This window comes from Stylophora pistillata, chromosome 3, assembly GCF_964205215.1.
Source record: "Stylophora pistillata chromosome 3, jaStyPist1.2, whole genome shotgun sequence".
Classification (NCBI taxonomy): domain Eukaryota; kingdom Metazoa; phylum Cnidaria; class Anthozoa; order Scleractinia; family Pocilloporidae; genus Stylophora; species Stylophora pistillata.
In genome coordinates this window covers 45138666-45163464 of record NC_142521.1, presented here as the reverse complement: position 1 = coordinate 45163464, position 24799 = coordinate 45138666, and the positions used below count along the sequence as shown (strand labels likewise).

The 24799-nt window shown below is 37.5% G+C and overlaps 2 protein-coding genes across 3 annotated transcripts; one reads left to right on the top strand and one right to left on the bottom strand.

Annotated features, from left to right (window-relative positions):
- The first annotated feature begins 4677 nt into the window (after positions 1-4677).
- Positions 4678-12153, top strand: LOC148736355 (histamine H2 receptor-like). 2 transcript variants are annotated; one of them, XM_088755209.1, is made up of 3 exons: positions 4678-5207; positions 5958-6151; positions 10734-12153. In XM_088755209.1, exon 3 carries the CDS (start codon positions 10753-10755, stop codon positions 11743-11745), a length of 993 nt encoding a protein of 330 aa, XP_088611335.1. In that variant the 5' UTR covers positions 4678-5207; positions 5958-6151; positions 10734-10752; the 3' UTR covers positions 11746-12153. The 2 variants fall into 2 exon arrangements, with proteins under 2 accessions (XP_088611335.1, XP_088611336.1); XM_088755210.1 differs by lacking the exon at positions 4678-5207 and having other exon boundaries at positions 5814-6151.
- A 2077-nt stretch (positions 12154-14230) lies between these two features.
- LOC148736354 (trace amine-associated receptor 9-like) lies at positions 14231-22172 on the bottom strand. The gene is made up of 3 exons (XM_088751569.1): positions 20926-22172; positions 18601-18781; positions 14231-15303 (listed from the first exon to the last, which is right to left on the bottom strand). Exon 3 carries the CDS (start codon positions 15262-15264, stop codon positions 14347-14349), a length of 918 nt encoding a protein of 305 aa, XP_088607695.1. The 5' UTR covers positions 15265-15303; positions 18601-18781; positions 20926-22172; the 3' UTR covers positions 14231-14346.
- Between the last annotated feature and the right edge of the window lie 2627 nt (positions 22173-24799).

Sequence of the window (24799 nt, the reverse complement as noted above, 5' to 3'; positions counted from 1 at the left end):
TTTATTCATTTAATTTGATATTGTGATTTTTTAAAATTCTAAGTTTTACTAGTTACTCTGGAAGTTTTTATACTGTAAATATTGTGATTTTACCGGGTTTAATAGTGTAATGCGCTTTTGAGTATTTTTATAGAATAAGTGCAATATAAGTATTACATATCATTATTGTTATAAGTGAAATACTCTGCTTTATCTATCTTAAAAAGAATAAACTCAATAATTTGTCAGTAGGATATATATATGTTTTAATTAAAAAAGTTTATGTTATCGTCAATGTAAGCCTGCAACTTCCCTTTACTTACTAGTTCAGATGCGGGGCCTTAGGAAAGCTTTTACATAGTGTGACAACAACTCCCTGGAAGAAACGGGTCAGTATGGTTTTTAGCTTTCACCTGCTGCCTCCTTCGCAGAGTAACCATAGCAGGAGAGGAGCGCTGAACAAGAAACCCTTTCACATCAGATGCAACCCAAAATCATCCGCAAAAGGGATAATGGAATCCTCAAATCGTTGATGCCCGCTGTTTAGAAATACGACTTATACGAACGGCAACTGTCTGTATGAAGGGGAGAAAGTTTTTATTTTCTGACTGGGGATCGAAATAGGCAGATCACCCCTCACTTAAGCCACACAATGCGGTGACGATGTTAAGACTGACATTGCATACTAAGTCCAAACATTACAAGACTTCTTCAAAGAAAAACCTCAATAAACAGAAAAGGTGAAAAGCTTCGCTTTTTGTTATTCTTGCGACTATGGTGGGAACTTCCCTCTTGTCGTTAAGCTTTGTAACTTTCCTTGGGAGTGCACTTTGCCGAAAATAGCTTGATAATTGGACTTTTTATTCTTTAGTGTTTAGAAAAGATGTAGCTTGACATCTGACACAGTCTTATTCCAACAATAACAACTGAAATCTGAAAGGAATTAGAGTGGAACCTCGATTTAACCATAGTTAGTAGAGGGGACTGGTTAGGAAACGCGGCAAACTTCAGTCGGATAGGTTATTGTTCGATTTTATCGAGGTCACGTGACAATGACCCTGCACACATAAATCCAAAATGGCACCGCGGGCTTGTTTCGACAGTCACGTAGCGTTTAAGTTTTTGGATTTTCTCCGTGATCGAGCGTCCCCTCTACTAACTATGATTTAACGAAGTGCAAAGGTACCGGGGAAATTGGTTCGTTATATCGAGGGTTCGTTAGATCGAGGCTCTATGGCATACATTACTGTAACTTTATCCGGGCTGAAACTGAAGTATCGTTCGTTATACCGAGGACTTCGTTATATAGAGGTTCGTTAAATCGAGGTTCCACTGTATATATATCAAGTTTTGTTTGCTGAGGTAATGAGTCACCAATTTCGAACGCCACCCGTATATTTCAATTTTTTTCTACCGTTCGTCTCTTTTGGCGTGCAACTCTCAGTTCTTGCTGAACATTCCCCTTTCGTTTTATCAGAAAAAGAGAAGAAAAGCAAAATCTTGTGCTTCATTATAAGATGGCAAACAGCTGAGAAATAAAAGCAAGAAAGTATATTGTTCAAAACATTTGTATAAGTCAAAGAGATGAATTATTTAATACACCATATTCTGGCACGCACCAAAATATAAATAGAATGTTAATTTCGGTGACTCACCACGTTGATGTCAAATGTATTGATAGAGACAAAGTTATCTCAGTTTTGAAGTTTCTCATTTAGCGATAATTTGGCAGTTTTCTTAATTTACTCTATCATTCAAAGTAAATGGCAAAATTTTGTTTTCTTTAGATAATGAATTTGCCGCCTTTGGGCTGAGAATTGATCCTCACCTCGCAGTTATGCAAAACTCTTCCGTTACTGTTGCATGTAATTTAACAATTGGTTCATACGTGAGCGTGGGCTCATCGAGATATGAAGCACGCGGGAAGTTTGGAGAGCACGAAAGATGCGTAAGAGTTGCTTGAGGCGTAGCCGAGAGCAACTCTAGCTTCTTAAATGCTCTCCAAACTTCTCAAGTGCTTCATATATCCATGAATGTACAGCTGACGTATGAACCAATTGCTTTATAACGTTTTCAACGCTGTAGTTTATGTATGAAGGACAGAAATTCCCTCTCTTACGCTTCAATGCGTTGTTTATTTTGTTTCGGACAAGTATTTCGCCATGCTTCGATGATCTTGTCTTAGATTGGTCAAAAACTGACAGGTGAATTCATGCGTGGAAATGAAGTTCGAGTTGCGAAACGAGATGAAACCGTTGATTGTTTTGTTTTCCCTTTCTCCGGATTCTTTCTCGGGAGTTAAAAAATCCATTCCCAAAGAAAAAGTAGGCAAATCTTCATCGCCTTTTTCGCTTGCTTCCATGTCTAGCTTTACTTTTTTGCGGAAGTTTTTCCCGTTTTTTAATAAAAAATGCTGAACTCACTCCGGCAAGAAAAAAAGTTTTTCGCGAGGCATTTGTTTGCTAACGTCACCAGAGTGCACAATAGAAAATTGAGGCACTCTCGCGCTATTAAATTTCATTGCACGAATTTACAAGCTATGTTGTAATTAACAATTGGTTCATGCTTTAGCGTGCATTATCGAGTCATGGAGCACGCGGAAAGTTTGGAGAGCACGAAAGAAGCGTAAGAGTTGCCCGAGGCGATAGCCGAGGGTAACTCTAGCTTCTTGAGTGCTCTCCAAACTTTCCACGTGCTTCATAACTCGATAGTGCACAGCTGAAAGCATGAACCAATTGTTTTTGAACATAACCGGTGGAATTGTGCATTAAATCCGACGCGAAAAACGGACAACAATATCAGTTGAAGCGAATCGTGGCGGCGCTGATGCCGAGTCTCTTTTTCCATTGTTTTTCTCCTTTTCTGCCTCATTAAAGAACTCTAGCCCAAGGGAAAAGATCGAAACATTGTCTTCGTTTTCGGAGTTTCTGTTTGTATCCATTTAATATTGTCGCGAAATATATTATTTTTCCCCGCGCTAACAATGGCCGCTCGCGCGAAAGAAAAAATTTCTGGCGAAGCGATTTGCTGACGCTGTCAGCGTGCACTATCGGGATTTTGAGCACGCTTACGTATATATTGAATTTAATTGCACGGTTCTGCTAGTTATGTTCTAACTAACAATTGGTTCATACGTGAGCGTGCGTTCATCGAGATACGAAGCACGCGGGAAGTTTGGAGAGCACGAAAGATGCGTAAGAGTTGCTTAAGGCGAAGCCGAGAGCAACTCTAGCCTCTTGAGTGCTCTCCAAACTTCTCAAGTGCTTCATATATCCATGAATGTACAGCTGACGTATGAACCAATTGCTTTATAACGTTTTCAATGCTGTAGTTTATGTATAAAGGACAGAAATTCCCTCTCCTACGCTTCAATGCGTTGTTTATTTTGTTTCGGACAAGTATTTCGCCATGCTTCAATGATCTTGTCTAACATTGGTCAAAAACTGACAGGTGAATTTATGCGTGGAAATGAAGTTCGAGTTCCGAAACGAGATGAAACCGTTGATTGTTTTGTTTTCCCTTTCTCTGGGTTCTTTCTCGGGAGTTAAAAAATCCATTTCCCAAAGAAAAAGTAGGCAAATCTTCAACGCCTTTTTCGCTTGTTGCCATGTCTAGTTTAACTTTTTAGCGGAAGTTTTTCCCATTTCTTAATAAAAAATGCTGAAGTCACTCGCAAGAAGAAAGTTTTGCGCGAGGCATTTGTTTGCTGACGTCACGGGCGTACACAATGGAAAATTGAAGCACTCGCGCTATTGAATTTCATTGCACGAATTTACAAGCTATGTTATAATTAACAATTGGTTCATACGTGAGCGTGCGTTCATAAAGATATGACGCACGTGGGAAGTTTGGAGAGCACGAAAGATGCGTAAGAGTTACTTGAGGCGTAGCCGAGAGCAACTCAAGCTACTTGAGTGCTCTCCAAACTTCTCAAGTGTTTCATATCTCCATGAATGCACAGCTGACGTATGAACCAATTGCTTTATAACGTTTTCAACGCTGTAATTCATGTATAAAGGACAGAAGTTCCCTCTCCTACGCTTTAATACGTTGTTTATTTTGTTTCGGACAAGTATTTCGGCGTGCTTCAATGATCTTGTTTTAGATTGGTCAAAAATTTACAGGTGAATTCATGCGTGGAAATGAAGTTAGAGTTCCGAAACGAGATGAAACCGTTGATTGTTTTGTTTTCCCTTTCTCTGGGTTTTTTCTCGGGAGTTAAAAAATCCATTCCCAAAGAAATAGTAGGCAGATCTTGATCGGCTTGTTCGCTTGTTGCCATGTCTAGTTTAACTTTTTTGCGGAAGTTTTTCCCGTTTATTAATGAAAAATGCTGAAGTCACTCGCGAGAAAATTTGTTTTCGCGAGGCATTTGTTTGCTAACGTCACCAGTGTGCACAATGGAAAATTGAAACACGCTCGCGCTATTGGATTTGATTGCACGAATTTACAAGCTGCGGGCATTCATCGAGATATGAAGCACGCTGGAAGTTTGGAGAGCACGAAAGATGCGTAAGAGTTGCTTGAGGCGTAGCCGAAAGCATCTCTAGCTTCTTGAGTGCTCTCCAAACTTCTCAAGTGCTTCATATATCCATGAATGTACAGCTGACGTGTGAACCAATTGCTTTATAACGTTTTCAACGCTGTAGTTTATGTATGAAGGACAGAAATTCCCTCTCCATCGCTCCAATGCGTTGTTTGTTTTGTTTCGGACAAGTATTTCGGCGTGCTTCAATGATCTTGTCTAACATTGGTCAAAAACTGACAGGTGAATTCATGCGTGGAAGTGAAGTTAGAGTTCCGAAACGAGATGAAACCGTTGATTGTTTTGTTTTCCCTTTCTCTGGGTTCTTTCTCGGGAGTTAAAAAATCCAGATCTTAATCGCCTTGTTCGCTTGTTCCCATGTTTAGTTTAACTCTTTTTCGGAAGTCTTTCCCGTTATTTAATGAAAAATGCTGAAGTCACACGCGAGAAAAAATTTTTTTCGCGAGGTATTTGTTTGCTAACGTCACCAGCGTGCACAATGGAAAATTGAAGCACGATCGCGCTATTGAATTTGATTGCACGTATTTACAAGCTATATTACAATCGATTCTTGGTCTATAGGAAAAAATGTTTCCTTTTTTCGACAGACGCTATATTTCGCGTCAGTCGTTTTTCTGAACTGAATCAGAAAGTGTAATGATCTTCAGTCTTCGATATCCTCAGTGTGATGTTATCAGGGCAGGTATGACGTGGACTTTCAGCTCGTGGCGGACTATTGTGGTTATCCTAAGAACGCAAAATATGAGTACTCTGTGATGTGTTTTTGTTCTTAGGATAAGTCTGATAAAGCAAAAATTACTATGTTAGAGGATGTACCAATGAGAAAGTCGCAAGAACATGATGAATCCCATCTTTGGTGGGTGATGTTCGTTCTTAGGATACTTTTGTTCTCAATTAAAGGAAGGCTTTCTCATAACAAAAGCATCGGAACAAGGGGAACTTTCTCACGGGGTCCATTGTTTAACGCATATCTTAAAGCATATCTTGGTTCTCTAGCGCAGATAATGAGTCTGCACTTGAAATCGCTGGTTTTCAGCAATATGTGATGTGTTTGAATCAATTTCATTCAATGGGCATTTTCCTTCTCCTGGTTTCAGCTTTGAAATAGAAAAGTTCCCACATGCGCTTTTCCACTGAAGCTAATCTACCGTTATAAACGCCGAATAACGGCATTTTTACTTTTTTCATTTTGCTGATAATTTAACCGATATCTGCGCCAACACCAAATATTACTCTTTTCTGGTAAAGGTTTTCCCGAAAGGCTATTTATGCCAAAAGAAGACACACATTGTCGAGCATCTGAAAAACCTGCAGCTAGTTACGCAGTACCTAAGTTAAAACTCGTAGACTGACACATAAAACCTAATCAAACAATACCTAGAATATTTCTTGTTTTTCTCTCAAATGATAAACGTTTTTCACTCTTGTTAAGATCGTTTGGTTGGCTGTGGCTGGTTCTTGTGGAACTTAATGGTCGCCAGTCCCAACAATACTACCTATAATGACACGACCCTCGAAAAATGGAAGCTGCTCACCGCATCATAATGTGTCTCATGGCTTCTTGTGCTCGTCCTTGAATGCCTTCACTGTCACAAACTTCATTTTTAACAAACAGGCAATGTAAAGGTCAGTACCATCCCAATGAAAATTATCTAACTCAGATAGTAAATACGTATGATACACGATCTTCGCAGTAGAGAGCGCTATTTAAGCAATAGCGAAAATCAGACCTGAAAAAAATCAGGCCTGTACGGGATTCGAACCACTGACCTCTGCGATACTAGTACAGCGCTTTACCAATTGAGCTAACAAGCCAACTGGGAGCAGGCCGTTAAGTTGATTCGTAATAAACGCGAAAGGAATAAATGAGATACAATGAAATATATGAAGTTCATATATTTAGTTCATATATCTAATACCGCAGTTCAAAATATATGAACTTCATATATTTCATTGTATCTCATTTATTCCTTTCACGGGTTTATTACGAATCAGCTTAACGGCCTGCTCCCAGTTGGCTTGTTAGCTCAATTGGTAGAGCGCTGCACTAGTAGCGCAGAGGTCAGTGGTTCGAATCCCGTACAGGCCTGATTTTTTTCAGGTCTGATTTTCGCTATTGCTTAAATAGCGCTATCTTCTGCGAGGATCGTGTATCATACGTATCTAATACCGCAGTTCAAAATATATGAACTTCATATATTTCATTGTACCTCAGATAGTAAAAGTTTTTAATCTCGAGACAGAACCAGTGGAATATTACTTTCTCAAGGAAGACGGCTTTTATTTTTCTTTCTCTGCAAAGGCATCCAGAGAGTTGATCTGTTTTTGATAAAAATTGTTCCAAAGATAGATCTGAAGTAGACTTTATAGTGGCTTCTGGCTAAGGAAGCATTCAATCCTTGTGAAAGTTGATTCCCCTTTCATGCACTCTCCCCTTTTTGTCTTTTTTTGTAAATGAAGTTGTATCAGGAGATTCCCTTATTTTTCTATATTTTTTCACATCACGAATCTTATTTATTTTCATAAAACCTACCTTAAATATGCGAAAAGAATAATTTTTTAACTCTTTGCTTTATTAAAACTTGTTGCAACTAGTTTTCTTTGTCACCTGCCATATTGTCACGGAGTAGAAAAAGGAAGAAAAAGGTGCGATTGCTGAATACAATTTGCAACTTTTAGAACTTGCAATAAAAAAAATTCCAAAAAAAGGCCGATGAATATGTAGGAAAAGTGTTGTTAATGAAAATGATTGAGAGATGAACTGTCTTCTCTATTTTCATGAACGTTTCTTAACTGTCTAAATCAAATATCAACATGGTCAACGAAAACTGCGTTATTACGGTAACTGATTACCGGCAGAAAGATAATAACCTCGCTATTTCCACGAAACACAATTTATTCAACTGTAAACAACGGGAGATAACCTAACACGAGCTAGCGACTACTCTTGGAACAATCGAACTAAAATTAACTATGTACTTATCTACGCTTATCCGACCACAAGCAAAGTACTGTCCTTCTCTTTGGCGAAATCTCCTGAAGACTTCCTTCGACGTATCGCACTCCGCGGTAAACAACTCTGGATTTGACAGCAGAATGTCAGTATCACATCCGAACAGGAAAATCCCTTCACTTGTCACTTGTCACACAATATTACTTGTATATCACAAACAGGGAACGAAGTCCCAAATTACAACAACAACCCGACTAGCGAGCTGCTTATATAAGCATCCGAAGAGAGTCTAGAAGTTTCCAAAAGTAACTATTTACAACCATTACAATAGTAACTATTTATAACTATTACAGTAAACTCTATTTTTAAACTGATGAGTCACGGTTCTAGAAAATTCTCGAAACAACACATTGCGTGACATTGACCTTCGCGAACTTTCTAGACAATTCCGATCCTTGTAACAGCGTTAACAAAGACAAAAAATAACGAAGTAACTATGCAGCTCAGAAATATGCATAGTCAACTTCTGGTAAAGAAAAGAGAAAAAAAAAAGAGATCTAAAGAATGTCGTAAAAAAAAAATCGTTTGCATAGTGCTGGTGGTTGTTGACAACTGTTGAGGGGAGTGTGTTCTAAGTTAGTGAACCAGCTTTAGTTGGTGCTGTAGGTTAAGCGTTGCACGGAGTCCCAGGTAATGGCGTATGTTCGTGAGTCGATAATGTTCAGCGATGTGTTTCACTTACTTGGTACAGACTCCTCTCAACAAATGTTAACAACTACCTTCAACTTAAAAATGACTTTCTCCACAAAATTTAACCATAAACGAATCAAATATAACGACCTAATACTACCGACGGATGATAACTGACCAATCACGACCTACTTAAGTCCCTTGAGTCTTGTAGACAACCGTCGCGACTGGACTTTGACAACCAAGTAATTAATGCTTTCCGCTTAGATTATCGAAACGTCAGTCACCACTACCGACAACAGTGAGTCCTTCATAAGACTACCCTTACCCGGACGATCAGATTACACGATGTAGTGTCACTCCCGGGTCCAAACCAAATGTCTTTAACTTCTAGCTTCAACGTTTGTCACCGGGAAATGGGCTTTTTGCTACGCAATATGCAAAATTGAAGGCTTTGTTGATGTCCTCGCCACTTGTGCGACCACAACAACCCTTGGTTTGACAGCTACGCAAGAATTGTAAAGATGAAACTTATAGATACAAGATTTGGTTGAACTGCGGATGGGTTTTTCTCTTGCTTCATTTATTGATTGGTCAAGTCATGAATTGACTTAATTTGTAATACAGCCTTGGCTTTGAAGTGTGTGCCTTGGTTTTGCGTTTAAAACGTTTATTTTTCCATCAACTTTGGACTTTTTTCATTTTACACAAATTATTTTTCAATAACTATCAAAAAAGATTGAACAAAGCCTTATCGCTCTAGATAGCCGCCGGCACAAACGCCTTCCAAACAAATTCGACCATCTGAAAATCACACCCAAGTAACCCAACTGCTACCTGAATTAGTTGAAGTTATCAAAATCGAATAATCGGAAGGTATAAGAGTGACAAGAAACCTTAACCCCATTCAGGCCAACGCAGACAACAGCCATCCTTTAGTCATCGCGTGATTCACGCTTATTACACCCACCTTTAATTGTGACCTGCCATTAGGTAAGACGCAAAGAATAAAAATGCGTCCATCTTACTTAAATGAAGAAAGGTTATTATTCAGGTCACGATCTACAAAATTTTTTTTTATTGAACAGCTGAGCGCTGTTAATAAAAAGCCGATTTTGCGATGTGAACGCCTCATTGGATTTTGAGTGTTATCGATGAAAAGTTATAAGGAGCCCACGCACTCACGTAACTAAAATAGGTAGGCCATGACAAATTATTCCCCTAACAAATTGTCTTCAACCTTCAATTATTTTAGTCCCTGATGAGCAACTCCACCAATTCTCAATGTTTTGATGGAATCACCCTAAATTCACCTGTCATTAAGTAAGAAACAGGAAACAAAGGTTGAAACAGAAATTAGTTTTTTTACATATTAGAAAAGGTGAATATTCAGCTCTCCCTCTACAATTTTCGTATTCCATAGCTGTGCACCGCTAATTAAATTTCGATTTATCGATGTAAACGCCTCGTTTGATTTGAGTGTTATCGCCGGAAAGTAAATAAGAACCCGAAGTTATTTATGAATAGATAGGCCATGACAACTATTGACTTAGCAATTTGCTTTCAACCTTGAATATTTTAGCAACAGACGAAAAACACCATCAATTATTAATCAGAGTTTCTATGGATTCACCCTAAATCCAGTGAAGGCCATCAATTATTACACTTATGTGTGAAAATCCATTTGATACGTTATTTGTCTTTGAAAAGATGTTGTCAGAACAAATTTCCTTCTTCGCACAAATGCCGCAGCGATGAAGATTCGTTAAGAGAAGTCAGTTCAATAAGATTTAGCCAGAAGGTGTGCATGGAATGCCCAAACATTCCGTCATTTCAATTCTTATACACGACTTCACACTTTTGGGGAGGAAATTTAAAGGTTTGGCAAATTTAAATGAAAGTTTAAAGAGGAAATTCAATAGAGATTATTTAGTACCAAGTAAAGAAAAGTAACTTAAATACTTGTACAGGCGACATAAGTTTGAAGGAAGCCGAATGATCTATTGCCGGCTTAAAGAAATAAAATGTACATATCAACATCTTCCGTGGCAAAGAAAGAAAATCGGCAATAAATACAAGAAAATACTGAAAAATTTGAATGTATTGGCAGCTTCAGTTGATAACCTCGATCAAAGTGAAATGTGAAGTCAAGTGAAAAAGGTGTTAACGCAACCTTTACCGTAAGTACACCTCTGATCAACGAACACCTTTAAGTAATGCGAATGAAACACTTCTTTAAACCAAATATGTTAATGAAACATCTCTGTTTCTTTACTTCATTAAGCCGAAATACACTGGACGAAATTATTTTGGGTTTCTGATTCAACATTAGAAACACTTTTTTTTTTCCTAATTAGTCCGTCGGGTCGTATAAGTGAATAAAAGGCCAAAACTGAACGATGACCTAAATAAAAAAACAACAAATGATAAATGAATAAAGGAGGAAAAACCACAAACATGGAAGGAGGGGTACGCGCATACGACTTTAAGGAGTCCAATTCTATTTTTCTCTTGTTAACTTATTCACACATTTATACAGTTACCTCGTTTTATTTCCCTATTTAGTCATTTATTTTTTCACAAGATGCCAGACTTTGAGCTGCCAAGTCGAAGCTTACCTGTTCTTATAACTGAAGCAAGTATTTGCGTTGTCCTGAACATTACAAGCATTATTGGAAACGGCCTGGTTTGTATAGCAGCATACAGAAACCCAAACCTGCGATCAACCACAAATCTGTACATTATTGCTCTAGCAGTCAGCGATCTCCTCTGTGCAACAATAGAAATGCCTTTAGCGTCTACAACACTGATCACTGGAAGATGGAATTTTAGTGATGTATTATGCCAAATTCAAGGTTTCGTCGACGTGTTCACCGCTTACGCGACCCCAGCAATCCTTGGTTTGACAGCGATTAATCGTTACGTAAAAATTGTGAAGACGAACCACTACCAAAAATATTTTTCGCCCCTCAGATCCAAAGTTTGGTTGTGTTGCGTTTGGGCTATTCTCGTGCTTTACCTATTGACTGGTCGAGTGACCAATATACTCAGTTTTGAATTCGTACCTGATTTTGAAGTGTGTGCCCTTGGTTTTGCCAATCAGAGAGTTCGAGTCGTTCATTTTTGCATAATATTTGGAGTTTTTTTTATTGTACCACTATGCTGTGGTATGTTCAGCTACTACAAAATATTATCCAGTACCCATCAACATCAAGTGAACGTAGTTCCATCACTCCGTGACAGGAACAATTGTGGAGGAAGTAGTTCATTAAAGGAGATAAACGTTACTCGAGTCTTAATGTACGTGGCCGCTGGATTTCTGTTTTGCTGGATACCAATGTGGGCATTCATCCTTTGGAAACGTTTCTCTCCAGAAACTTGTCCTAGAGGAGTAGCACTTCTCGTTATATTTTTTCTTTTTCTGAGCGCTACAATAAATCCTTTTATTTACGCTGTCACAAATTGTGGCTTCCGAAAAGAATTTCGCAAACTGTTGTGTTGCTGTCATGCATCAAACGAAGTTGCTGCGGCCGATGACAACGAAATCAGAGAGATAGAAGATGAAGCAAATGTGTAGGACTTAATCAGCTTTCAATGGCGTCAGGATTAGAATTTTTTTCATATCATCCCGTAAATAAACCATTTCAGCTTCGAATCTGAGTTAAACTCTGTGTTTCTCCTTTCCTTGCTGTTAATGTATAGCTATTTTGGTCGCTTTTTTCGGTGAACAGTCGAACTTTGTTTGCAGGAGCACTTTAACAAATGAAAACTAAGCAAGTTTTAGTGGGGTGATTTTTGGTCACGCAAAATAGCGGGGGACTGTTAACGGAAGAAGAAGTGTATTTACTGTTCACCACGATAGAAGAAAAAAGATTGTAGTTTGATTCTGATTAGTTAATTCTCTAAATTGAGGCATTGGAATTAAAAGACTAGGTCTTAATATAAGTTCATTTAGGATAGAAAATAAACTTACATTTATCTGATGGAAAAATGATGTGCGTCTGTCTTACAACTCCCACACCCCGTATTTTGGGTTTCTTTACTTAGGTGGTCGCGTATGAAAAATGGACGCCACGTAAACAAAACTTATTTGACGCACTTGATATTACTATTTAACATGAAAGAAACCGATCTTACTTAAAACATACTCAGCATGGAAAACAAACTTTATTAGTATGCGCACGAAACAACTCAACTGATTGAGTGCGAATGGTCTAAGTTGGATACGAATAGAATGAGTTTGGAACGACTGTGGGTACGAAACGCCTGGAAATCGCCCAAGCGATTTTAATGAGTTCTTATTGATTTTTCTTCGAGCGTTAATGTCCCATGTTCCTGCAGAAAGCGCGTCAAGGTTTTCTGAATTTTGGTAGTTATGAGGTTGAGCATTATAAAGGTATAATTTTTTTGTTTGTTAAAAGTGATATGTTGTAGTTGTATTTCTCGAAGAAGAAACACAAGAAAGGTTAGGTAAGTATTTTAAAATGACACTTCAAATCAAGCCAGTGCAACTCAATTTTGTTATCTTGACTTGCAAAGGAAATACTTAAGTAAGTTGAACTATATTTTATTACGCGGTGGGGAGATAACGCACCTTGGTGGCGAGATCGATTACATATCAGTGGTGAGTCTTCCTGATGGCGAGGTGACTGCACACCACCCATACTGCAAAAAAGATGGAAGGGGGAGAAGGAGGGTCGGTCAGTAGTTTTCCATTAGAACTCGCGATAATTTGTAGAAAGAACATTTTATTGCTATGGAAGCTACCAGATAGTCTCATGAGTGTCTTGTGATCATTGCTCAAATAATTTTGGAAGCAAATGACCAGGTCACCGTTTAGGTTGACCCTTCTGGGCTCACTGCCTTTTCTCATTAACTGAGAATCTGAGTTGATAACTGAATATATTTTTCATAAATATAACGCGCCCTCCGATCTGTTCAAAGACCGGGTTTTATCAATCAGAGTACAAAACACTTGTTTGAAAATAGTAGTAGGTTCATGATGTATGAATCGTTGACTACTTGAAATCTGGAAGATTATGAAATTGTACGATTTTAAGATTAAAATATTCGATTGAAGAATACTTTTAGGACATATCAACACTCATAAATAATATCTACTGTTCGCAATGATTGTATTGGTTGCCAGTACATGGTAGAAACGTAAACGGGAAGTACTTTATTTTTAGAGAGAAACAAGTGTTGGTTTTATACATACGAACGATCTGAAAACACCTGCTAGATTGCAAATTTACCTTCTATCTCCATTGAGGGGTTTATTGTAAAGTGACGATCTGCTCCCCCTTTACCTTGTCAAATGTCAATATGTGAGTCAGAAGTAAAAATAAACTTTCACCAATTACTCGCGAGTGAGTTTGTTTGTTACAGTGAGTAACTCGCGAGTGAGTTTGCGTGTTACAGTTTGATTAATCTGCACGTTTCTGGCAAAGGCTGCATAGCTCCACACTTACAGGGTCTGTTTTGTTGTTGTTGTTGCTTTTTATGCTTTCCTTTTCCTGAAGCCAACAAGAACACGAAACATGTCACGGGGATGTACCCGATTAACATAACACCAAAGTTATCGCACCATGCAGCATTTCGGTTTCAGTTGTGTTACAACGGTTCAGCCATATGGTTGCAGGGTTACACAATAAAAAGTGCATTTTTTATGAGAGGTTGCCAGCTAATTAAAGTAAATTTCAAGGGCAAAGTTTAGATTCTGATTCCGATTCCGAATTTTGGTTTAGATTCTGAGGCCAGAATTTATGATGTCTGATTTCGTGTCCTAACCAAGGACAATCGACTAAATCGCCAATGTTTCGCTCCAAATGAAATATCGTTCGAATATCGTCGATAAATCGCCCATTAATTTTTGTATTACTTTTGCACGGTAATATACTCTCATAGAGGTAAATTGATTGTCTCGGCAAAGAAAGAAACAGGCAAGCAAGCGCATATTCAGCTGTACTAAGAATTTGAAAATATGAATAGGGTTTGGTTAGGTTATAATTTGGTGTTTATCATTATAAGCCAAAGTCTACACAGAAGATATGCAACGACAAAGAACATTTTAATATCAATAATTACAATAGAAACAGCTGTTCAGAATCTTTCAAGCACTTAGCCATTTTGAATCTTTTATAAAAATTTCAGATAATACTTATTAATAATAACTGAACTAAAAAATGTGGTGGATATTCGCTCGGATTTTAATGGTTTTCAAGCGCTCGCAGAGCACCGCTTTTGATATACCTGCCCTAAATTCTGGCATCCGCACTGCATAAAGTAAAGGATTTATTAGCGAGTTGGCCAAGAATAATGTTAATATAGTGCAGGAAATTTGAAAATCGGAGGAAAACTTTGGAAAGGCCATGATATGAAGGTAGAGGATACCTTCGTAAATAGAACCTGGTAGAAAAGCTAAAACCGATGCACAGGTAACCAGAAACAAAGTTATCGTCAGTTTTCTTTCTCTACGACTGGCCTCACCATGCTGTTTAGGACGACGACCACAATGCACTTTGATAAAAATGGAGATATAACATAAGCAAATAACTAAGATAAGAATGGGATAAAAGGAATAAACCCAGATATGATTCAAAGGCCAATCGGTTAATTCTTCTATTGCACCCTTGCATACTGTTAAAAGATAAATTAAAGCGATAATCATTCCATAAACCCATTTCTTGATAAAACGATGCTTGAAAGGGCGATATGTTGCGTGTGCTCTTTCCAATGAAATGAAAGTGAGATTAACAAGAGATGCAAAGGGGAAAAAAGGACGTATGGCTAAGTTTATTCTAAAATAAGTTATATCATAACCCTCTAGCTCTCCATAGCACCAAATCATTTTTAAATGAATCTGCATCGGCCCTGATACTGCCCCGACTAACAAATCAACTATGGCCAGATGGATGATCAAGTATGTACTCCGGCGTTGTAACTGCCGCTGCTTCACAAATACAGTAATGGTGATGAGGTTAAGGTTGACTATGACCAGACATTCAGTGCTGAGCACAACAAGCCATGGAATACAGGGAGAAGATGGAAGCGGCCACGGGTGCACCTGAGAAGTGTTGCTGGAATTGGTAGCCATTGAGGTCCACAGAAGTTCGTTCACCGTGAGCCAAATAATCTAAACACGAATGACAGAATACAGTTCACATAAAGTAACAACGTTAATTCGGAAAAGCACAATGACTACCGTTCATGATCTTTCAATTTGTCGGACTGTTGAGTTATGCCAGACTAGAAATCGACGAAATTTGTTCGCCGATTGTCACGAGTAATACTAAACAATTGCCACAGACCGTAGGTGACTTATCTTTGCCTATTACTGGATTTGTTTGTTCCGTTTGCGAACTTGTAAGGAAGTTCAGTTTTTGTTCAAAAGAAAACATAAAACAGAAAGCAGAAATAAAAAAAATATATTAAGTACAAAATTGGAAGATATCGCGTTATGACTAGTCGTAGCACAGACTTACCATTAGGAATTCTCCAATGGGTAATTTTCGGAAAATATAAGATCTTCAGTATCCGAAACAGAAAAATTAATTTCTTAATAAAATACACTTTATGAATAATCACATTTTGTACGAATTATCAATGGTGAAAAATAAATATGCTTTGAGTTATAGAGTGTAAGCCGTTGTCAAAACATGTGAGTGTCCTCTTGTTAACTACTCGAAAAACTTGGGCGAAGTTCATTAAATGAAGCTTGACAAATTTCCTCGAAACACATAACCTCTGAATTTTAGTAAAAAACTGCAAGCGACGACATGAAAAAAAATTAAGATTCGCATCAGACTAAATGGTGCTAACATGACTAAATAATTCGCGAGTTTGCTAATTCTGCGTTCAAATGAATGGGATTGGGCAACCCCGGCACCCTGTCTCTCAGGGAGCAAGTAGTTCGTGCTGCCTCGATCTTTGTTGTTGTTGGGTGAGATGCAGCATACATTTCCAATACCTCGACTGTATTCATGAGTCGCACCGCCTGTTTAAGGTCTCTAATATATTCACGAGTCGATGGGTGAGTCTCATTAAAACTTTTGTCGTGACGGTTTAACAATTCTTGCATTCAGGAGTCCGTTATAAAATGTTTAAATGTTTCCTTACACCTTCCATTCCATCCCCATGGAGGTAGACCCTCTGGTGCTCAAATGATTTGGGTCGAAAAGTAATTAAGCCGAAGAATAATCAATTCTGAAAACAGTGGGAATTTAAGACCCTAAAAGGACGGAATCAGCTTCAGAGTAACGTAAAATGCAATTTTCAAATAATTGAGAAGAATATGCCACCTTTCTATAACATCAAGTAATGCCGGGTTAGATATTCTAGTCTTCTCGGATAGGGACGAATGGAGGTCCGTTCTCCTACAGGGTTAGGGGTAGGAGACGTTAATTTCCCACGTACGAGATTACTGTGTGATGGATGTCCTCCCCTGGGGTGGGTTGGGTGGGATTTATTGGGTGGACTACTCGCACGGTTCGCATATGTTCCGTTCTAGTCCTACCCTACTGCGGTAATGCATTGAAAATGGTTAGAAAATGGTTAGGTTGTGCGCGCAATGCATGATTTCCGGTGGAGAAATGTCAAGTTCACAGAGAGCGAAGCAAGAATGGCTTCTCGATTCGCTTCATCGACCCAGCGGGAAATTGAGAAATTACGTGGAGATAAAGATTCGGAAAATTCTAAAAGGATCGACAAAGTGGCGAAGGAACTGTTCTACGAATACCTTAAAGAGAAAAATATCCTGGAGCCACACGATAAAAAAGAATTAGCTCTAGTGAAAATTTGTTTACCACACCGTTGTACATTTTTAAGTGTTCGAAAATAAACTGTTTTCACTGTAATAATGCATTTGGTGTTATTCTCTTTAAAACAATGTATAATAAAACAATTAGTGGATTCCGTTTTTGTGATATCCGGGATAATCAAGGTCTCGGTTAATGTTATCAGCCTCAGCCTTCGGCTTCGGTTGATAACGCTTTCCTCGACCTTGATTATTCCGGATATCACAAAAACCTCATCCAATAACTGTTTGTTATTCTCTGCGTGAAAAATAATAAATTCGGAAAACTACGGAAATTATAAACTAAGCTTCTGTAAGCATCAAACATCTTGGGAAATGATAATTTGTAATCTCCCTTGATCCGCTTCAAATTTTGCATGCAGCAATTTTGCATGAAGCAATTTTGCATGCAGCAATATTGCATGTAGGGAGAAAGCACAAAAATGCCTTATTAAGGTTGCAGTACTCCTGTTGTCATGGTAACAAAGGCTGTTTGTTTGCGGCCTGGGGCCTCATTTTCTTTCAAAAACATCGCCAAAAAGGTTAAATGTTGTGTGTTTACGAGCGTTCAATTGTGGTTTTCCTGTTAATTTTTTGTTTGTTTGTTTTTACTGCAGAATGCCCAAGAATAGGCTGAAATTGTGACATTATCTGATTCTCCGTCTTCTCTGGAGCGACCAATGGAAAGTTTATGTTGAAAGACAGCGTCAAGCCATCGATCGTAATAATGTACATGTTTACTGACAAATGATCGGTGTTAAGATAGTTTCCTTTGTATCAGCCAAATTGAACATGGTGTTGCAAATGACCTAACATTATAGCTGTGTATCGTCAGAGGACTTCGCTTTGCTCGAATTCCCATGAAAGAAGGTATAACACTCGGAATCTGGACAATATGCATATGAAGTAATTCAGATAAACGTTTTCCCTGTTTTGCCCTAATAATTTTCATCGGCTTACCTTGAATGAATAAAATGTTAATGTATGAGAAAAGAAAATGACCACCTACAACTTTAAGTTCTCGCTCTTGATAAAGAGTGAATTCTTGTTGCAGTAACTCTCTATTAAATTTAGAAGATAAATCCAATTGAAACTAACGACACTTGAAATATTTCCATTCATATCTGACCAAGAGGTGTTAACATAAATAAGTGATTGAGTAATGTGTTGTATAAAAAGAAAATAGAATGAAAAATTGCCAGGCGAACTTCAAGTTGCCCATGCACCGACCAAGTGGTCTCCGGCTATTCACATTTGCTCAATTCGTATCAAAAGAGGCCTATGAGAGGGTCTCAATAGGGTGAACTGTTAGCCATAAAACGGTCCCGGAAAAGATAAGCCGATAGGCCTGCACAATTGACAAAATTTAACCGTTAATTTTAGTCACAAACCATGGAAAGATATTAACCGGTAGCGATTGAGACTTTCATATCATCTTAGGATCTTTTTTCATTCATAAAGGCTTTAGTTATTTTATTAAACAACCATTATGCTATTTGCTACAAGCATAAAGAGACCAACAGACATGAGCGACATTTGAAGCGGTTATTGAGGATCTCTCAACATGATTAACGTGTAGTATAATATTAAGCATTTGCGGTAGGTTTTTTTTCACATTTATAAAGTTCAATTACATACCTTAGGTGATTGCCAAGCTTCTTTTTGTTTAGGAAAGAAAGTTATGACCAAAGAATTGCCTCAGTAGTCTCAAACAGCGTCTAAGATCACTCGAATCAATAAAAGAAGAGGAGGACCTCTGCCAAGCTTGATTACTTTATGTGAAAACCCGCGTCAAGATCCCTCAATTTTTGAAGTTTTCCTGCGAAATGCGCAATGGTTAAGTTGAATGAACTAATAGTATAAATAAGTTAAGACATCAAAGGACCTCCTACACCACAGCTGTAGACGTTGTTCTCGCCTTCTTTTCCACAAATACTTCTTCATGATAGCCTTGAATGGGCATTTTGGTAGGAGGGACTGAATATCTTTTCAAGGTAGATCTTACAGTTATGTTTTAGATTCCGTTATTCTGCTTTCTATGAAATCGTAAGCCATGGAAACATCAATAGAATCTGATTAAAAAAATTGTTTCAATCTTTTTACACTCCACTTACCTCTTGCTTTCTTCGATGATTTGAATTTACGTTTTTTTTTTTACTTCAGATGAGTGGCAATTAAAACCTTACATTCACCTTAATTCATTCTGGCGACGACTCCGTCGCTTTGGAAACCAAGATGATCAAGCATAAAGAAGAATTGGATGATTTCTGACATATTCTAAGGGTAGAACATTTTTCACCAAACATTAAAATAACAGCACTCAGAAACCCTCCAGTAACACTAGTAACAATAAAGGGACGGGCGGAAATTTAGACCAAACTCTACCGGTGGAGATGAATTCTAAAGTTGAAGTATCAAATTAAACGTAATTTTTTTTTTACAAGCAACTTATGTAAATTAGAAAGAAGAATTGAAAGGGGAAAGCAAACATACAGGCTTCGAAGGACCATTCTCGTTCCTTAAATCGAACCTTAACTCCCGATTCCTTGAATCGAATCATTGCGTTTGTAAAACAAAAAGATTGCTTATTGTTGAGCAGAAACATGCATTGAACTAAGGAACATGTTTAATACTCCACGTGACTTGTCTGAAATTCAGTTGATGAAAAAGTCTAGAACTGAAGGGAAATGATGTTGTATCTGATCTGTCCCAGTTTTTCGCTTCGTTTTTTAGACGGTTGGTTTTCTTTAAGTATTAATATTCCCTAAAAAGTATTGTTTAATAGACTGAAGATTTATTTCAATGTTAAAACCGTACAATTTCAGAACTTTTAAAATTGTTGACACAAACCTACACAATTTTCTTTCCGTGCATTTTAGTAAACAACGATTCTAGAATGCTGAATCTACAACGCAGATTCGTACCTGGAAGAAATTCATTCGTTTTTCGCTTCTGAGCAGAACATTTACAATTCTTTGAATAAAGATTCGGTCTTGAGATATTTCTTTAATGTTTTTGCCTTGCCATTTATTTATAGTTACCTGGTAAGCCCAACCAGTTGTTATAGACTTTTTTTTATTCTATCGGCGGAAATGATTTCTAAAGTTGAAGTATCAAATTAAATGTAAATTTTTTTACAAGCAACTTGCCTAAATTAAAAAGAAGAATAGAATGAGGAAAGTAAACATACAGGCTTCAGAGTACGATTCCTGTTCCTTAAATCGAACCTTAATTCCTGATTCCATGGATCGAACCATCATGTTTGCAAAACAAAAAGCTTGCCTTTTGCTGTGCAAAAACATGCATTGAACAAAGAGACATGTTTAATACCCACGTGACTTGTCTAAAATTCATTTGATGGAAAAGTCTAGAACTGAGGGTAAATGGTGTTTTATCTGATCAGCGCTTCGCTTTTCAAACGGTTGGCATTATTTTTAAGTATTGATATTTCCTAAAAGTATTGTTCAATAGAAGATTTAAACAAACCTACACAATTTTCTTGCCGTGTGTTTTAGTAAACGACTATTCTAGTGTGCTGATCCAATCTACCACACGGATTCGTACATGCAAGAAATTCGTTTGTTTTTCGCTTCTGAGCAGAAAATTTAAAATTCTTTGAATAAGGATTCGGTCTTGAAATATTTCTTGGCCGTTTTTGCCTTGCCCTTTATTTCTAGTTTACAAGAAAACCCAACAAAGTTGTAATAAACTCAAAAAGAAATAAGGTCATTCATGATTTCTCAATGTATATTACAAGAGACATATCATTCAGGAATTTTTCATTTCACCCCAAAAGCTTTCAGTCATTTTTATGTGTAATAAATTAGGCCATTTGCTGCATGCATAAACTAACAAACAAGGCGTGAGTGACTTTCAGAACGGTCATTGATGATCTCTTAACATGATTTACATGAGGTAAAATATCTTGGATTCTATTGGTTTAGTTACACTTAAATTACATACCTCAGTGAGCAGTGAACGATTTTCAAGTTTTGTTTTTGTTACATACAGCAGCACTCAAAAAGCCCCAAATAACACTTTGATCAGTAAAAGGAAAAACCGACTTCGGTCAAGCTTGACTACCTCAACGGTAATCCTGTCGAAATTCTTCATTTTATAGGGTTTTCCTACGAAATACGTGATGGCTAATTTGAATAAATAAATATAACAACTGGAAAGGAAGATGACTAGTAAAATGCGTCAATATATCAAATGACTTTATACTTTACAGGTGCAGACCATATTTTTTTGCCGATTTCCGCTTTCCAAAAATATTCTCAAATTGCGTTACGGTGGGCATTTTGTTTGGAGGGAACGAGGTTCTTTCAAGGCTTGCTTTAGATTCCATGATTCTACTTTTATGAAACCGTAAACCATGGAAACATCAACGGAATCAGATAACAGGAACTTTTCCATTCCCTCAAATTCCAGCTACCTCGCGCTTCCTTCTACGATTTGACTTTCGGTTATTTTTCACATCAGATAGATCTCAAATAAAACCTATCACTCTTCTTATTATTATTCTGCCCACGGCTCTGTCCTTTTTCGGGAAACCTCGATCGGCAGAGATGAATTCAAAATGTTCCTCCAAGAAATTTCCTAAAATAGCTTAAAATTGTCATTTTGCCTAAAATTAAAAACGAGAGTTTAAAGAGAAAGGTAAATATATAGGCTTCAGAGGACGAATCTTCTACTTTTTAGAATAGAACCATTATGTGAGTAAATATAACGCTCGCTTTTTTGTACTCAAACATTATGTATTAAACAACGGGATATGTCTACCATCACAGGTGACCTGCCTGAAATTCAGTTTATGAAAAAATATACAACTGGAGGTAAATGATGTTCTTTCTGATATCAGTTGGTAAACGAAAGGTCGTGAAGCCGATAATAACCAATTAAACGGACTTGTTTCTTAGCGTTCCTTCAAAAAGGTAAGAGTCGACATAAAAGCAATTTGATTATTCAGGGGGGAGATAATTAAAGCTGAAACGACATGGACATTAGGTGTTAATTTGCCCTATCATTTTCCTGGTTATGTAAATGGTCAAGTTATTCCCAAACATGACCACGAGCGAAAAACGCGAACGTGAAACGAATTTCACTACTCATGTTAAGAGTTTCTGAGTTATTTTTCTCATCTTGTCCCATCGGCCATAAAACTTGTTCAAGTAGGTACGCATGGGATCCTTTCTAATGTCTACTCACAGAATACAAGATCTCTGTTTGATCCATGCACGTTACACTAAGCAATGATAAACGCTTCGCTCTGTTACATCTTTAGTCTTGGGTACTTCATGGAAAAAAATTTTTTCAAACCTCTTTCGTCTTCAACTCGAATAAGGAAAATTTCTGTGGACGTTCTGACGAGGACAGGGCAGGCGCATTTTGCTTATGCTAGATTTGAATCACGAAAGGATTAAATTTTGATGTTCACTTCCACATTATATAGGTGTTCGTCGTGTAGAGCTAACAAAAGTGAGAAAAGAAACAATCGTGACTTTGGCTTGCGTTCGCTTATCATCGGGTATCCGTTTAAAATGGGGTTTGCTTGATCAAATGTTTAGGTTTTACCATAAATCAAGTATTAACGCGGAGAGGATCCGCTTGAAGTGCTTTTATCTTAGCACTGAGATATTTTTCACGTCTATTTTTTATTCATTAAGAGGCCGTATTAACGGTTAGTTGCGTACAAAGCACTACGGTTGACTAAAATTTCTCATAGAGGTAAATTGATTTTCACAGCATTTTATACACCGTACTCCGGTACACATCAAAAGATAAATAGAATGTTACCAAAAGGACGTAAAGACAGCAGCTACGGAAAAGACTTGCTACGGAAAAATTGTTTTCCATCTTGGGTCATAGACAAGATCATTTACAGGTATCTAGCGAAGAAAAGGAATCCACCTGCTGGGCAGAACGCCTCTTCTAACTCCGGTAAACCTTCTGCGCACTATTATAAACCTCCCTATGTTGGTCGGTTTTCGAACATCGCTCAGACTAAGTTAAGACAACTACTCAAACGTTATTGTAGAGCTGATTTAGATATTAAGTTAGTCTTCAGTACGTTTAAACTCAGAAACATGTTCAGTGTGAAAGATTCAGTACCACTAGGTCTACGTTCGCGTGTCATATATAAATTTTCATGTTCTGGCTGTAATGTCAGTTATATTGGTGAGACCACTCGCCACATTTGTACACGAGTTCGTGAGCACCTCTTGTCGGACAAAACTTTGCATATTTACAAGCACCTGCAATCATCAAGGGCCTGTCTTGACTCTTGGGATACTGAATGTTTCACGATCTCAGATTCTGCCGCTTCAAAATACCAAATTAAGATCAAAGAGGCATTGCATATTAAGTGGGAAAAACCTATCCTTAATCAGCAATTGAAACATCTAGAATTGTCTCTTTCCTTTTAATGATGTTGTTCCTTGGTCTTTTAATTTATTTTTATTATTATTACATCTATTATTATTTTTTCTATTTATCTATTTATTTTTTTATCTAGTCAAGCGCGCGCTATTTACATCTTTCGCGTTTTTAACATTCAAATGTAACGTAAGCCCTGACACGTAGTTTGTAACGTACCTTAATTTAAATTCAAATGTACAACAGTTAAATGTTCATTTGCAACTGAAGATAACACGAGAATGTCGAAACATGTCTCGTAAATTTAAACTCGAAGTTGTTGTTTCTTTTTTGAGAGAAATAGAATGTTCATTTCGTCGATGGCAAATTTATTAATGGAGACAGAATTGTGTCAATTTCGGAACTTGTCATTTAGCAGACAATTTGGAATTTTTCTTAGTTTATTTTATTGTTCAAAATAAAAAGAGTTTTTCATCATTAGATGAAAGCGGTCTTCTGTGACTGCTGTAATTCGATCCTTGATTTCCTTCTTCGACAGACGATTATTTTTCGCATTAGCCGTATTTCTGAATTCATGCGACACCTGTAATGATTTTTTTTTTAAAAACACAAAGGTAACTGACGGAGAAAAAAAAATAAATAAAAAACGATGACATTTAGTTCAATGAAGTTTGAAATGCTGACCTCCTTATCCAAAATCGCTTCGTAAATGATTTATGAAACAACATCAAAAGAAAAAATTTAAATTCATGCTGGCAAAAGAATCGTAACCATCTAATTACCCGTCGGTACAGAGACTGGAATCATCAGTCTTCTGTTAAACAACAGCTACTACCCTTTTCTTAAAAATGTTTTCCCGAAAAGCCGGTTATGCTGAAAAGAGACACATAAATAGTAGTCGTTATTCTTTATATCGAAGAAAGCACTAGACGATTAACTTGTGTACCTGGTGTCTTTTTTTTTTTTTTTTTTTTTTTTGCGCTTTAGAGCGATGAAAGTCAAAGCAAAGAAAACAGGCAACAAAGTAAGAGCACTCCAAAATAAAAAGGAGAATTGAAAGAAGAAAGTATACAGTCTTTAGATGACGAATACGAAATGAGTGCCTTTCTTTGCGCCCAAACACCATGCAATTAACATTGGAATATATTAACTGCCCCAGGTGACTTGTCTCAATTCAGTTTTAACTGATATTAAGTGGTACACGAAACCGTTAGGCCGACGATAATCAATTGAACGGACTGTTTCTTATCGCTCGTTTAAAGTGGGAAGGATAGGCGCGAAAGCAACTCGATAATTCTGGAGGGAGATATCTGCACCCATTTTTTTCAACGGTGACAACACGGACAATTAGTGCTAATTTGCCCGATTATTTTCCCTGCTGGTTATGTAAATAGTCAAGTTAATCCCACACATGATCACTCACTCCTTGCCTTTTGTGAGTAGAAAAAGGGAACGTGAAGAT